At 42.9% G+C, this 16,055-nt stretch overlaps 1 protein-coding gene across 2 annotated transcripts in view; it reads right to left on the reverse strand.

The window, feature by feature from the left end:
• The window catches only part of washc5 (WASH complex subunit 5), a 68,745-nt gene extending 53,126 nt beyond the window's left edge, over positions 1-15,619 (reverse strand). The window contains exons 1-9 of one of the 2 annotated variants that reach the window (XM_047029861.1): positions 15,518-15,619; positions 15,066-15,302; positions 8,977-9,122; positions 7,714-7,798; positions 7,317-7,417; positions 6,956-7,148; positions 6,534-6,686; positions 2,356-2,469; positions 1,010-1,181 (exon numbers count right to left, since the gene is read on the reverse strand). In XM_047029861.1, coding sequence (XP_046885817.1) covers positions 1,010-1,181; positions 2,356-2,469; positions 6,534-6,686; positions 6,956-7,148; positions 7,317-7,417; positions 7,714-7,798; positions 8,977-9,122; positions 15,066-15,251 — 1,150 coding nt within the window. In that variant the 5' untranslated portion in view covers positions 15,252-15,302; positions 15,518-15,619. Of the gene's footprint in view, positions 1-1,009; positions 1,182-2,355; positions 2,470-6,533; positions 6,687-6,955; positions 7,149-7,316; positions 7,418-7,713; positions 7,799-8,976; positions 9,123-15,065; positions 15,303-15,368 lie in introns of both variants that reach the window. The other variant, XM_047029870.1, reaches the window with a different exon arrangement.
• Between the last annotated feature and the right edge of the window lie 436 nt (positions 15,620-16,055).

Consider the following 16,055-nt stretch of genomic DNA (forward strand, 5'->3'; position numbering starts at 1 on the left):
TGTTTAACTACATGCTCTTGTGGTTATTCCCTTTGGGACTTATTTAGTTTTCACAATGTATGCTTCATGTTTTGGTTACCTGCAATGTTTGGGACTATCTCATTATGATCAGTGACCTATGCACTTTTGTAAAGCTCTCTTTTGAAAGTCATTTTGGATAAAAGCGTCTGCTAAATGCTTAAATTAAATGTGAGTGGGCAATTTAGTGCAAGAAAACTGCTCTGCCTTTCCCATGCAATGTCACTACTCTATCTTTTACGGCCCTGACGAGAATGTCGGTCTCCTTGGCTGTGAACCGCTCCTGGCGAGCGCATGGCAAATCCGCCTGGCAAATCCGCTGTTATTATAGCAATCCGCCATGGAACAAGCGTGCCTTCTCTTAAAGGGAATGTGAGATGACACTGATTGGTATATTGCACGTTATGCCCAAACCACACCCATTAATAATGTAACTACTCCAGACCAACCCATTTTAAATTTGCACCAGGTGCAAAGTCATTTATCCTGCCGGTATAATAGCAACAGCCCACAGTCCCGCCCACAAAATTACTTGCGCTTTCCGTTTTGATACTTTCAAGATCAGATTGGTAAAATAGGGCCCCTAGAATCTTTCAAGGGGGATTTCTCTGCAAGAGCATTCCAGGTTTACCAACATTAAGATACGTGTATCTTCAACTTTTTTACAGATTTCAATGTATGACACATCATTTGAAATCTTTCAATCTGCACTTTCACAATCTGTAAAAAACTGAGAAATTACCTTGGCTGACAACAGCCCCTTTTCACCAGAGCATGACACATTTTGCTTCAGCACTAGCACCCTCTTGTAGTAGAAGTAACCACTATATTTTCATTCCGGTAGGGATCTCACTATATTATTCACACTTATTCTATCACTATACAAATCTTCCCATTTAATTAAGTGACGGTCCTAATGTGCTTATGTAAGAATCAGGGACACATTCTTAGTGGGGAAGGAGAAGGGAGATCTTTCTGTTGGAAACCTCACCAGACTCTGCAGTGTGGAGCATGAGCCAGCGGATGGCGACGTTGCAGTCCCTCAGGCAGTTGAGGAGTTTGGGGATGTTGTCCAGGACGATCTCCTCCCTCAGGAATCCCTCCTTCAGCAGCTGCTGCATCTGGAGCTTCAGACCTTCCAGGCTGGCTGCATAGCGATATGCCTGTCCAGTTGAGAGTTCAGTTCATTTTTATACATTTCCCGAGGGCATTTGGTGGTAACACTTTAGATGAGCTCACCAAATTCATAATTTGTTAACCAATTTGTTACTTATTAGTTAACCAATTTTTACTTATTAGTTCACGGTTTGTTCACCATTAATTATTTGTTGTTCATACAAAATGTATCATTAGTAAAGCATTAGTAAAGCTAAACCCTAACCAAAACTTAAACCCTAAACCTAAACTCTAGCCCTAAACCCGAACCCGAACCCTAACCCTAACTGTGTGAACAAATGCTTTACTAATGATACATTTTGTATAAACAATAAATAACTAATGGTGAACAAACCGTTAACTAATAGGTAACAAATTGGTTAATAAATTATGAATTTTGGTGAGCTCATCGAAAGTGTTACCCATTTGGTTGCAGCATAAAGGCATATAACATAAAACACTCAAGCCCTTAAAAACAAACAAACATAAAACTAGAGAGGGTTGAATTTCTGGGATTTTTTTAACGTAAACTCTTTACCAGCTGAGAGGATAAATGAATATCGAAACCAATTTGTCTAAAGAGTTACTTTAGAACCAATTGGAATGAGAAAATTCAGAAGAGCTAAACCTCTGGTTAACTTTTCCCCCGATACTCTCTACATAAACTCCCATAGACTGCAAAATGAAACATCTCAGTTCACATATTAGATTAATTACAGCTTTGTACTTGTGTACCAGTGGAGGCTCATCAGGGGAGGAAGAGGAGGATCATCCTCCTCAATGACATTTTTTTTTTTCTCATTTTTTTTAAGTTATACATTTTAGATAAAATTACTAAATATATAAATATTTAACCGAACATTTTATTAAAATACATAACATTGAACTGAAGGTCTACAGCAGCGTTTCTTACTGGGGGCGGAACTGCCCACAAGGGGGCGTTAAGTGTACATCAGCTGGAAGCAAGCCTTTTAAAAGAGGGTCATTGAGGTGTTTTTTGGGGGGGGGGGGGCGTTTGTGTGTGTTTTTTGGTCACAAGCCGCCACTGTTGTGTACCTTGTGCACTAAAGATGTCTTCCAAATGGCAAATGTTCAATACTGGAAGCCTGGACAAATGTATTTACAGCCCTTAGATGTCAAATATGTCTAGTACTACATCTGTATTGATAACTGTCATTATACCTGCTCTCTAATGTTGGCTGAGTCCAGGGTGTAGTTGAGGGCAGTCTTGGCAGCTTTGTAAGGTTCCCATGCTTCTACCAAATTCACTGAGATTCCCATGTAGATGCTAATGACCTGGAGCAAAACCATGTCAACAAACGGCGCAAAGGCTGACACACACAAAAAAAATACAAAACATACAGTGGAAAAAGGTATTTGATCCACTGCTGACTTTGTACGTTTGCCCACTGACAAATAAATGATCAGTCTATAACTTTACATTTAAATGTTTTCATTTGGCAGACGCTTTTAACCAAAACGACTTCCAAGAGAGAGCTTTACAAAGTGCATAAGTCACTGATAATAACAACAAGATGGCCCCAAAAACATTGCGAGTAGCCAAAACATGAAGCACATATTGTGAACAACCAAAATAAGTGCCAAACAGAAGAACCATGAGAGCATGTAGTTAAACAAGTTACAATTAAACAACATGAACGGCTATAAGTGCAAGTGTACCTGTAGAAAAACAAGCAACAATAAAAACAATATATCACAGCGAGTACAAACATTCTAACTAGGGCTGTGAAAAATAACACGTTAACGCATTATGATTAAATTACAGGATTAATTCGTTATTTTTGTTTAACGCATTTAACGTAATATAACCACAATTCCACCCAATCTGCAACTTCTGGATGAGAAGTAGGCCTACGTGTTCCAAAAAAACTAAGATGGAACATCCAATAAAACCAAAGTGATATACACACTCTGCGGCAGGGCTCCAGACTGCGACCAAATGGTCGCATTTTGCGACCAGTTTTTGAGACAGTGCGGGTATTTTTTACAAGCACTCGCGCATGTGCGACCTACACATTTTGAATTCATTGGGTGTGCACAATGTCAGCACACGTTAGCAACAACGCATAGATACGACGTTCTAGTAAGACAGCGATATCAGCTTTCCTTCTGCATTAGTACCGTAGCTTAAAGTCTGTGACAGTTGAGGCTATTTTTCGCTAGGTACCTATAAACCTAGCTAAAAGTCTTGGAAAGTTTAGGATATTTTTCGCTAGGTTCATACGAACATGTCTTAATCTGCCAGACAAGTGGGTGCCCCTTCGTTCTTTTGGTGAGCAGTTTCACGAGCTCTTCTTGCCCGGCGTTATGGAGCCTAGCAGCTAAATACTTAGCACTAGCGTTGCTACTGTATCCCTGCCTGTGTTTGAGATGTTGCGCTGTTATACTCGGCAAGTATCGTGTTGTGGTGTCGGAGGACTGATCGAAAAGTGCATCATACATTTAAGTCATTTAGCTGACTTGCATGTACAGTACGCAATGTCACATTAAATAATGTATTTAAACTCAAGCGTATATGGTGCGTCGCAGGGGCGATTCTAGGATCAGACCTTTAGGGGTGCTCAGCCCCCAATGAGAATGTGACATGAATACAGTGCCTTGCAAAAGTGCTAAACGTAAACCCCCTTGCTTATATAAATCCCTAATTTCACTGGATAACAATTAATACATTTATGTATTATTATGCAAAATATTGAATGAAAAAACTAAGGATGTCCCTTTCTTCATGAACTACCAGCATCAAATGATAATAAACAATATATTTAAGAAAATATAAAAAAAATATTAGGAGTGCTTGAGCACACGCAAAATCAAAGAAGCACACTAATGACAAAAATTCGGAATATCGGTAATATGTAATTAATCATGATTAATCCACAGAAACCTGTGATTAATTTGATTAACATTTTTAATCATTTCACAGCCCTAATTTTAACCACTAACCACAAGAGCATGGTAAGCAAGAGTCATTGTGATCCTTGAGGAAACTAACATTGGGTCGAGCAAACCATTCTCAAGTACCGTTGTACTCCCGGAACAAGTGCGTTTTGAGCCTTTTCTTGAAGGTGGAGAGACAGTCAGTGTCTCTGATGGAGGTGGGGAGTTGATTCCACCACTGGGGGGCCAAACAGGAGAAGAGCTTGTGTTGGGACCGGGCGGTCTTGAGCGGTGGGACCACCAGGCGGTTGTCTGAAGAAGACCGTAGGTGGCGGGTGGGGGTGTAAGGCTGCAGGAGAGACTTGATGTAGTCGGGTGCAGTCCCGTTCACTGCTCGGAGGGTCAGTACCAGGGTCTTGAATCTGATACGGGCTGTGATGGGTAGCCAGTGGAGAGAGATGAGGAGCGGGGTAACATGGGAACGTCTGGGTAGATTGTAGACCAGGCGGGCCGCTGCGTTCTGAATCCTCTGAAGAGGGCGGGTTGCGCATGCTGGGAGACCGGCGAGCAGCGAGTTGCAGTAGTCCAACTTGGAGAGGACAAGTGCTTGGACTAGCAGCTGGGTGGAGTGCTCAGACAGTTATCTCCTGATCTTCCGGATGTTGTAGAGGGTGAATCTACACGACCAGGAGACTGCAGCAAATTGTAATGGTAGGTTTATTTGAGCAGTGAGAGACAGAATAACAACAACTACAAAATTGTCAAGGCTGAAATACCCATCCACGACCCATTTTCAATGCCCTGGCTGAGGGAAGGAGGTTCTCACCAATGATTTGACGGTACCGGTACATGGCCCCGTCCATCATCCCTTTGATGCAGTGAAGTTGTCCTGTCCCCAGAAAAACACCCCCAAAGCATAATGTTTCCATCTCCGTGTTTGACGGTGGGGATGGTGTTCTTGGGGTCATAGGCAGCATTGCTCCCCCTTAAAACACGGTGAGTTGAGTTGATGCCAAAGAGCTTGATTTTGGTCTCATCTGACCACAACACTTACACCCAGTTCTCCTCTGAATCATTCAGATGTTAAACTTCAGAGGGGCCTGTAAATGTGCTTTCTTGAGCAAGGGGACCTTGCGGACGCTGCAGGATTTCAGTCTTTCACAGAATAGTGTGTTACCAATAGTTTTCTTGGTGACCATGGTCCCAGCTGCCTTGAGATAATTGACAAGATTCTCCTGTGTAGTTCTGGGCTGATTCTTCACCGTTCTCATAATCATTGCTACTCCACGAGGTGAGACCTTGCATGGAGCCCCAGACCGAGGGAGATTGATAGTTCTTTTGTTACTTCCATTTGCGAATACTAACACCAACTGTCGTTACCTTCTCACAAAGCTGCTTGGTGATGGTCTTGTAACCATTCCAGACTTGTGTAGGTCTACAATCTTGACCCTGACATCCTTGGACAGCTCTTTGGTCTTGGCCATGGTAGAGAGTTTTGAATCTGAATGATTGATTGCTTCTGTGGACAGGTGTCTTTTATACAGGTAAAAAAAATACAGGTAAAAAAAAATCTAGACACATACTAGGGATGCACCGAATCTATATTTTTATATATATATATATATATACACACACACACACACACACCGAATGTAGATTTTTGGGGATCGGCCGAATACCGAATCCACTGGTTAAGATTCGGCCGAATCCAAAACCGAATACCAAGTCCTACTCCCACCCTCAGTCCATTAACACAGTAAACATATTAACGAAGTAAACAACGTCCACAGCAGTGTATTTTTTCTTTTTGCTGTAAATTATTTTTTTTAAATAGGCCTAGGCAACATTATGCCAGGAAGACAAGTGGGAAAAACTATTTAGACAATTACAATATGCCTCTCAAGATCCAATCAATATAAAAAATATTTGCCTTTTAGATTTCTTGAATTTCTTTCGGATGTTTCATACGCGAATGTTTTAACAGCGGCAATGTTGTGTATTGTTAAGGGTCCTTGCCACCACGAGACAAATCTGCATTGCAAATTGAACATGTATCTCGACTTGAATTGCCTTATTTTGACTGAAAGTACTGCCAAACAACACTTTTTCTGGTTACGAGTTGCATTTTTACTTTATCTCAGCCTACTGCATTGAATGGTCCACCTACGTAAACACCTTCCCGTAATCAATGGCGGCGGCAGTATGTCGACCAGCGTAGTGCAACCGTACGATTCGTTTTCGGTTGAAAAAACATTAAGGTTCGGCCCAAAATCGAACCCCGTCAAAAAGCCCAATATTTGGCTGAAACCGAATCCCGGATTCGATGCATCCCTAACATATACATACATATACACACACAGGTTCATTCAGAAACGTAGACTGAAACCAGTGTTCAAATTGCAAAGGTTAGGGTTATTATAATTTCCACAGATTTTCATCCAGTATCACAGATTGTCTCTCACCCAGTTATCGGGGAAGTACTTGTCCACTATCTCTCTCATCTTAGCCTGCTGAGTGTGTAGTATGGAGGGAGTGAAGTACAGGCAGACATACAGCATGGCTGCCTGGTTAGCCAGTGCTGTGCTACGGTGCTCAGGCAGCGGGTATGCAGAAACCTAATTAGATACGAACATACAATGAGCACTGCAAATTCCCATGGAAAACATTTCATTAATCTCTACATAATCCTAATAATTAGATTTTTGAACTGTATTTAACATTTACCGTTTCAACTGTAAAATGCTAAAGGTGCTTGGGTGATGCGTTAAGGCGGTACTACAATACTTGTCTCACTCTGCAAAATGCAAGAAATGCTTCGCAAATATTCTAGACAGACCCCTGCTGTATTGAGTAGGCAGAATAATGTGCACATCTACAGTCTTGCCTGGTTGTAGATGTCATCTGAGCGAAGCCTCCCAATCACCATGCTGATAAACGTGGAGCCGATAGGGACTCTTTGGAAGTAGCCCTCGGGATAGTTGGCTGGCCGCTTGGCCGCAGGCTGGCTAGAGTAGCCTGTGCTGCGCAAGAGCTTACAGATGTCATCCAGATTGGAGTCTGCAGAGGAACGAGCAGCACTGAAATGAGGAAATCAAATAGAACACGTTAATGGGTACTGAGAGGCACAATACAGTAAACCAAATAAACACTTGTGTTCCAACACTACAAAGAGCTATTTAGGTGGTATGGCTAAACGCAACTCATTCGATGTGAACACACGGCTATTAAGATCATCAGTCTCTCACCTGTATCTATAATAGGACACCAGCATCCTCTCCCTGACTTCACCTTCAATCTTCTGGTCAATGACCAGCAACATGACTCCATAGAGATACAGGGCCTCACACTAGACAGGATGATATACAGTGGACAGTCAATCCCTCTTTGCCAAAGCGATAGGCGGCACAGGAAGATTGGCCAGTAGATACCATTTTTTTCAGTAAACATTTTAGGGTACATTTTATTAATATAAATCTATGATCTGCACATTTTAGAGTGCAGTTTTTTTTTTTGCACTGCCACATGATTAAATGGACAGGGTGGGGATGTGATCATAGATCAAAAGGTATTACTCCAAGTAGATTAGTAAATACAGATGCTGATAAGTACATAACTAAAATGCGCTAATCACAATTGTTTTACCAGAAGTTGTTTTCCATCTTCATTCATCAGCACAGTTTCCAGGGTCTGCTGGATGTAAACACCTTCGTGCAGATCGTCCAAGTACCTACAGAGATGACAGACAATGTTAGTAATGTCAGAATCTAGTTTGTAGGCCTGGGCTGTATTCACAAAACATTTTATCTTACCACTTAGAATTCTCCTAAACAGCAGTAAAAGTTATTAGCTAAGAGTGTCCTCCTAAAACATATTCACAAAGCTGCTTGGACCAACTTTTACTAAGGAAAAATCCTAAGGTAAGACAAAGGGTGGGGTTGACCTTGTTGCTATGAATGATGTCAACAAGCTTACAAAGCCCACAGTGATTGGCTAATAAGGGATGCATCGCTGTCAATGATTTCATCATAGAAAAATTGTAGAGCGAGGTATTATGTTCCAATATGTAAAGTAAAAAAAAAATATATAAATTGCAAATAAAGATGTGCAATTATAGGTTGTGTCACTAATTAAACAAGTATATGTTTAGCCAATTGTCAGTCTCTTACATGTGCATCTCGTAAAGAAATAGCGAATATGCATAAAGGCCACTGTATGAATTGCAGATGTGGGGTCTGCAGAGAGAATATATTGTTTGATGCAATGTTATGTGTTCTACTGACGGATGGCTGAGTTAATAAGTCTGTCTGCGCTGCATTTTCCCTGTGGCCAAGTAGCATTGAGTTGTCAACATTGATCTCCGGTGTTACTGTGTAATTTGACTGCAACCCTGATAACTCTACTACTATTATAATACCTGATGATACCTTTTCAAAATCTCATGATCATGAAATTTTTCTAAAATGTTTACGTTCCAAGGTGGATTGCCAGCAACAGACATTTTAGGGTTGTTTGTGATTTGGTCTTACTGATTTAGGAGTCCTCTTGACTTTTCACTGATTTAGGAGCTAGTTTTAATGCAAAATCGCTTTGTGATATATTCTACAGAAAAGAATTAGGAGTCCTACAATTGGGACTGACATGCCCATTACTTTAAAGAGTTACTTCTAAATCGATAAGATGTTTTGTGAATATGGCCCCTGGGCTGTTTTCTGAGAAGATGCATCAATACATGGCCTGGCAAAGGACCGACAAGGTCTCTGTGGACCAGCAAGTTCACACACAACTGCAACTTTTGAATAGCTGTTTTAGAATGAATGTCTTCATTTATTAACAAAAGGGTATAAGCTGTAGATCAGCAAATGCAAATTTCTGACAAAGTACATAGCTATTGTTGTGTTCTTTTACCTGATTAGATCCACAATGTACTTGTGGACGCTTTCAAAAGCCAGGTAAAATCTTGAGAGTATCTCGATGTTGTTCTCACGGAATTCTTCATCCAGATCCTGAAGCTCTGGTTTGGCCTCCAGCTTACCCTCATAGTACTCAGGGCCCTATGGGAGAGGTGGGGTCATTACCCAGTTTACTAAACCTCTAACACGTTGCCTTTACATATTTCACTTTGGGTAAACAATGTATCAACAAATGTATTTGCATTTACCAAACTCACAGTGCATGGCCATCAACATTCACACATAAGGCATACAATGCATCATTAGAGAGAGAGATGGCGCCGACGATGGCAGCCACGGTAGCTTGGTGTGCTCTGTTTTGTCTTGTTTTGTCTGTTAATTCAGTGTTCTGCCAAGATTTACGGGGTTCTCTAACAAGAGAAGCACTTCTTAACATCAGGACTACAACTCCTGTGGATTTATTTCCCACTTTTCTGCTTCCAGCGGCAGACTTAGTGGGAATTATAGTCAAAGCCACTCTCGGCTTTGTCCTAGCAGCGAAGAATCGTAGGAGAGGTAAACGAGCCGGTGCTTTGGTGCGACTTCGTTGGCGCGGAGTGCGCACAGCGTTACCGGGGATATTTCTCTCCAACGTTCGTTCGCTGAGCAACAAACTGGACGAACTTCAGCTACTGGTATGGAAAGACAGAGACTTTCGTTCATCTTCCGTTTTGTGCTTTACGGAAACATGGCTGAGTGAAATGATCCCAGACTCTGCACTACAGCTAGCAGGTTTCAAACTGCTGAGAGCGGATCGTGACTCCCTGCTTTCTGGCAAAACGAAAGGTGGTGGTATTTGTTTTTTTTATAAACAGTGGCTGGTGTGAAGATGTGACAGTGATTCTGCAGCATTGTTCTCCTGATCTGGAACCATTTTTTATTAACTGTAAACCTTTTTACTCGCCACGTGAGTTTGCTTCATTCATACTGGTCGGCGTCTACATGCCCCCTCAGGCTAGCGCCAACGAGGCTCAACGTGTACTCGCAAACCAGATATTGTGCGTGGAGCATGAAAATCCAGATTCCTTGGTTATTGTGCTAGGCGACTTTAACAAAGGCAATCTCACTCAAGAACTCCCCAAATACAGACAATTCATCAAATGCCCTACCAGAGAAGAGAACACTTTGGATCACTGCTACTCTACTATCAGTAAAGCATACCATGCGGTTCCCCGAGCAGCACTGGGTCACTCAAACCACGCCATGGTCCACCTGATTCCTGTATACAGGCAAAAGCTTAAGCGCTGTAAGCCTGCTGTGAGGACATCGAAACAGTGGACCAGTGAGGCTATGGAGGAACTGCGGGCGTGCTTGGACTGTACTGACTGGGACTGGGACTGTTCATGACTGCTACCAATAGTCTGGATGAGCTCACAGAGGCTGTGACATCATACATCAGCTTCTGTGAGGACTGCTGTATACCAACACGCACCAGGGTGAGCTACAACAACGACAAACCCTGGTTTACAGCTAAACTCAGAAGGCTGAGGCTGGACAAAGAGGCAGCATTTAGGAGTGGGGACAAGAACAGATTCAAGGAGTTGAAGAACAGGTTTAGCAAGGCGGTGAGAGAGGCTAAACGACTGTACTCGCAGAGACTGGAACACCAATTTTCTGCTAACGACTCTGCTTCTGTCTGGAGAGGCCTCAGGCAGATCACCAACTTCAAGCCCAGAGCCCCCCACTCCACTAACGACTCCCGCCTGGCCAACGACCTGAATGAGTTCTACTGTAGATTTGAAAGACAATTGGACAGTCCTGAACAACCCCTTTCCACTCATGAGGCCCCCCCCCTTCCCCCATCTACAGTGACGACCCTCTCCATTCAGGAGAGAGAAGTGAACAAACTGTTCAAGAGACAGAACCCCCGCAAAGCAGCTGGGCCGGACTGTCTCTCCGGCCACCCTCAAGAACTGCGCTGACCAGCTGTCTCCGGTGTTTACCTACATCTTTAACACCTCCCTGGAGACATGCCATGTGCCAGCCTGTCTCAAATCCTCCACTCTCATCCCTGTGCCCAAAAAGCCCAGGCCAACTGGACATAATGACTACAGACCCGTCGCCCTGACCTCTGTGGTAATGAAGTCTTTTGAGGGCCTGGTGCTGGCACACCTTAAATCCATCACTGACCCTCTACTGGACCCCCTGCAGTTTGCCTACAGAGCCAACAGGTCTGTGGACGATGCAGTTAATTTGGCCCTCCACTTCACCCTACAGCACCTGGACTCCCCAGCATCCTACGCCAGGATCCTGTTTGTGGACTTCAGCTCTGCCTTCAATACCATCATCCCAGCCCTGCTTCAGGACAAGTTCTCCCATCTGCCAGATTCCACCTGCAGGTGGATCACAGACTTTCTGTCTGACAGGAAGCAGTGCGTTAGGCTGAGAACACAAGTCTCTGACTCCCAGTCCATCAGCACCGGATCACCTCAGGGCTGCGTCCTTTCTCCTTTGCTCTTCTCCCTGTACACCAATAGCTGCACCTCCAGTCATCCGTCCGTCAAACTCCTGAAGTTTGCGGACGACACCACCCTTATTGGGCTCATCTCTGGTGGAGACGAGTCTGATTATAGGTGGGAAGCAGCCAACCTGGCAACCTGGTGCAGCCAGAACAACCTAGAGCTCAATGCTCTTAAGACAGTGGACATGGTTGTAGACTTCAGGAAGAATACAGCCCCACTCACCCCCATCAACCTGAGTGACTCCCCAGTTAACACTGTGGAGTCCTTACGCTTCCTGGGCACTATCCTCTCCCACGACCTCAAATGGGAACTGAACATCGGTTCCCTCATCAAGAAAGCACAACAGAGGATGTACTTCCTTCGGCAGCTGAAGAAATTCAACCTGCCAACGACAATGATGGTGCACTTCTACTCAGCAATCATTTAGTCCATCCTCACCTCCTCCATCACCGTCTGGTACGCTGCTGCCACTGCCAAGGACAAGAGCAGGCTGCAGCGTATCATCCGCACTGCTGAGAAGATGATTGGCTGCAATTTGCCTTCCCTCGAGGATCTGCACACCTCGAGGACCCTGAGGCGAGCGAGGAAGATTGTGGCCAACTCCTCCCACCCTGGCCACTCCCTGTTTCAGTCACTCCCCTCCGGCAGAAGGCTGCGGTCCATCAGGACCAACACTTCACGCCACAAAAACAGTTTTTTCCCTTCCGCTGTTGGCCTCTTCAACAAGGCCAAGGGTCCACACTGACTAAATGACTTCCTGCTAACAACTCATTACATTTACACAATTCTACCTTGTACATTTCTATCTTTTGTAATATTTGTATTTTTTGTATTTTCATATTGTAATTTAGCAACTTGTATTTTATTTGTAACAACTTATATATTTTACTGTACATTTTATTTAATTCTAATTCCACTTAGTACTGCTAGTTTATGTACCCTTAGTATAGATAGTCCACATATTTTAATTTTAGGTTCCTATATGTTTATTGTATGCACCTTCCTGCCAAAGTAAATTCCTTGTCTGTGCAAACTTTCATGGCGAATAAATCCCTTTCTGATTCTGATGAAATCCTATGATGACAATTGGTTAACAATTTCGCCAAGCAAATACCAAGAAATAGGTTGCTGCTGTTTGTCTTTCAACTACAGTTGCAAAATCCACGATGGGACTGAGCTTGAAAAGCTTTGGTGACTTTTTGTAGTACAAAATTACTGTCAATCAAAAGGAGATGCAGTCTTTCGACAGACCCTCCAATCATCACGCGGAAGCCCAGCGTCCAGGCCAGCCCACTCCTCCATTCGCCAGACTTGGATTGACTACTGCAGCCTAATGGACAACATGTTTTCGATCGTTTCAAACAGACTGGTATGAAGAAAAGATGGCTATATGGCTGTGCTAACATTCAGCGGCTGTAGGCTGCTTGTACCGTTTAATGCGTTTACTGTTTTGACATATTATCTTAACAATAAATTAGGTAATCTGTCTTTCATAACTCAGTGCCTAGCCTCTTACTGACATCACCGCACGTCACAGCCGCCATGTGTTTCAGAACAACGTTACTCAACAACGTCTCTCCGATGGCCTTTCCTTTACCTCCACGCCGCGCTCAACGTAACTTTTTTTTTTATACTCAAACATCTCTGCGACTTATTGAGTGGCATAATAATCGTGCGACACAACAAATCGATAATGAAATTCGTTGCCAATGCTTTGAGGGCATGAGGCGGGAGGCTGCAGGCTTAGGCCATACACTCTTGCCCCGGTGGGCCGACGGGGTTGGGGTGGTCCAAACTATCGGCCCATTTCTATCACGAACAGGCCTTCCCTCTAACATCGCTAGCATCTCATACTATTCGCAGGGCCGGCCCAAGCCTTTATGGGGCCTTAAGCAGAATTGATTTGGGGGCCCCTCGGCGTCGCCAATTATTATTATTTGTTCTTAATTACCGTATTTATTTGATTAAACTTCGATGTATTACACATTGTTCATTTTTGGTGCCCCGTTTATTCGAGGGTGGCGTTTATTTGAGGGCGACGTTTAATCTAAGAAATATGGTATTCTAGGCTGTCTGCGCTAGCATGCTAACGTGTTAGTTTGCTACATTAAATGTTCGTAAAGATAGTTTTAACAGTACGGTCTTCTAAATCACCGATTAAGCAACAATCAAATGCTGCTCCTACCGTATTTCTGGGGTGGCGTTTATTACACAATGTTCATTTTTGGTGCAGCGTTTAATCAAGGGCAGCGTTTAATCGAAGAAACACAGTACATTAAACTGTAATTTCGTGTGCTCTAGGGGGCCCTCTGGTGGCCACGGGGCCCCTAAGCAGCCGCTTTGTTTGCTTATGCCTTGGGCCGGCCCTGCTATTCCGTATTTCACAGCTTGATAACGTATTTTGCTCCAAGACCTTTAGTAGGTTCCAGTAGCGAACCGTGACTCTTAAACCTTGGCCCTCCGACCTAAATTACTCGTCGGGAAAAAAACACAAGATACAGCGCGCACAGCATTAAGGCCTACATGAAATTGTGTTGGTCATTAAGCACTATTTGAGCCAGCCCTTGCGGCACTATTCATGTCATTGTGCACAATGACGTTGCGTTGGTACCTCCAGATTGACCGGTCATTCTGCACTATACTATAACATATAGTTAGGCTCTCAAAAGCTTTGGTTTTCTGCACAAAATTAAGTTCTGGTGTAGCATTAAAAGTTAACCAACGGTGCATAACAAATATGAAACAATGTCCTCCTAACTAGCGGGAACGTTACTCGCAGCTTGTCAATTTAAGAATTGATCAAATACAATTATAACAGATTACTTTTAAAATATATATTTTTAGAATAGAGGGCCCTGACAATTCCCCACTGGTAGGTTCCAATCACTGAATGAGATTTATACTTCTCCTCGCGATCTGTATTCACACTGGTGCCTATTTTTCGAAAATGTTCTTAAGTGTCTTCCGAAATGTGTTCTTACGGACTTCAGAATTTCAACATAATAAATTAAACATATGTTATGTCATTTTTTTTGTAATCATCCCAAATAATGTTAAGCGTATGGGTATTTTTCCAAGTAGGCCAATGACTTGTCGATACGTACGATGCATTGAGTGGGCAACGCGCCGTGTATTGAGTGGGCAGCGCGCTGTTTACTGAGTGGGCCGGTCTAGCAGTATAACTCCCGGGCCACTTTTTTCCCCAGTCCGCCCTGCACGCAGGTCCGCTTTTCTTGAAGACAGACCACAATTTGTTATCGCTGAGGTTTGACTGCCTGATTCACAAATAAAAGTACAGGGTTAGGTAAAGTACACCCTAACCCTAACCGTTTCTAAAAAGCTAGTACCGCGGTACAGTAGCCTACTTGTAGGCTATACCGTGCAACAATATTTATAGCCTCAAGAAAACCCAAATATGTGATTAGAAGGCTACATTTGGGTATTTTTTTAAGTAGGCTATGCCCCGGGTAACCAGTTTTATCAACCCAAAACAATTTTGCCTGGACGCTAATATTGATATGATCAATATTGCAAAACTCAACAAATGTAGTAGCCTACTCTTTTGGGACTCATACCATCTCACCTTGAAGTAGCTGAAATCACATATGATGTCTCCATATTTTTGCTGATCACTCTTGTCCTTGAGTCTAAAGACTGCAGGGATGAACTCAGACAATCGAAGGAGCTCCGCGATGATTGCGTTTCCTCGAGATACAATCCTGAGAACGGCTTGGCCGCACAAGTTGTTCTCTGCTAGGAAATCCACCATGGCGGAAGATCCAGGAAAAGGCTTTCTGCGTTATTATATTTCTGCACACTCCTGTCAGGAAAGGAAAGGGTGAAAAGGAACCAAAACCCACTTCTGATGTTCAGGCATGTAGCTTACCAGGAATGCAAACAGGCTGTCTTTCTCGACGACAACATGTAGGCTAACAGTTCATTATGTCAACTGTCACATTCGCGTGATCGTTAAAATCATGTTTTAACTAGCAACAGTCGATCAACAATCTAAACAGTGCTAAATTCCATCCTTACCGCTAAAATCTGCTTTCGGTTATGTAGAACTCATTTGCTAAATCATTTTATTGTTTCAGTTCCTGTTTACCGTCATGTGACAAGGAACCACATGATTTTCCACTGTTTAAGACAAGGTGTCTCGATTTAATGTCCTGGCATGCCGAATAAGCAGACGGATATAGGCCTATATCAAATGCAATTTCAGTGTTAGATTGTAATATTTACAAAATAGCCCTATATCTTTTCACACATATTTTTCGGCGTCATATAAGCTACACCGACACAATGAATAACACACCATGATAAAGAAAACTACAAACTACTAAAATTACATGCGGAGTCCATTAGATGGCGACAGACGATCACAAATATACAGTTAATGCATTTTGTTATTGGCTAAAAGTAATCTTGCCATTATATGCCATGCACCTGGTTTCTTGTTGTTAGGATGTGCTGAAACTCTACCTAGAAAATCAATAAATGTATGATAAACTCTGATTCATAGCCAATGCCATGGCACAAAATGGCTGCACAATTGGCCACTGCAGTAATGCCT

The sequence above is a fragment of the Hypomesus transpacificus genome, chromosome 2 (genome assembly GCF_021917145.1).
Source record: "Hypomesus transpacificus isolate Combined female chromosome 2, fHypTra1, whole genome shotgun sequence".
Taxonomy (NCBI): domain Eukaryota; kingdom Metazoa; phylum Chordata; class Actinopteri; order Osmeriformes; family Osmeridae; genus Hypomesus; species Hypomesus transpacificus.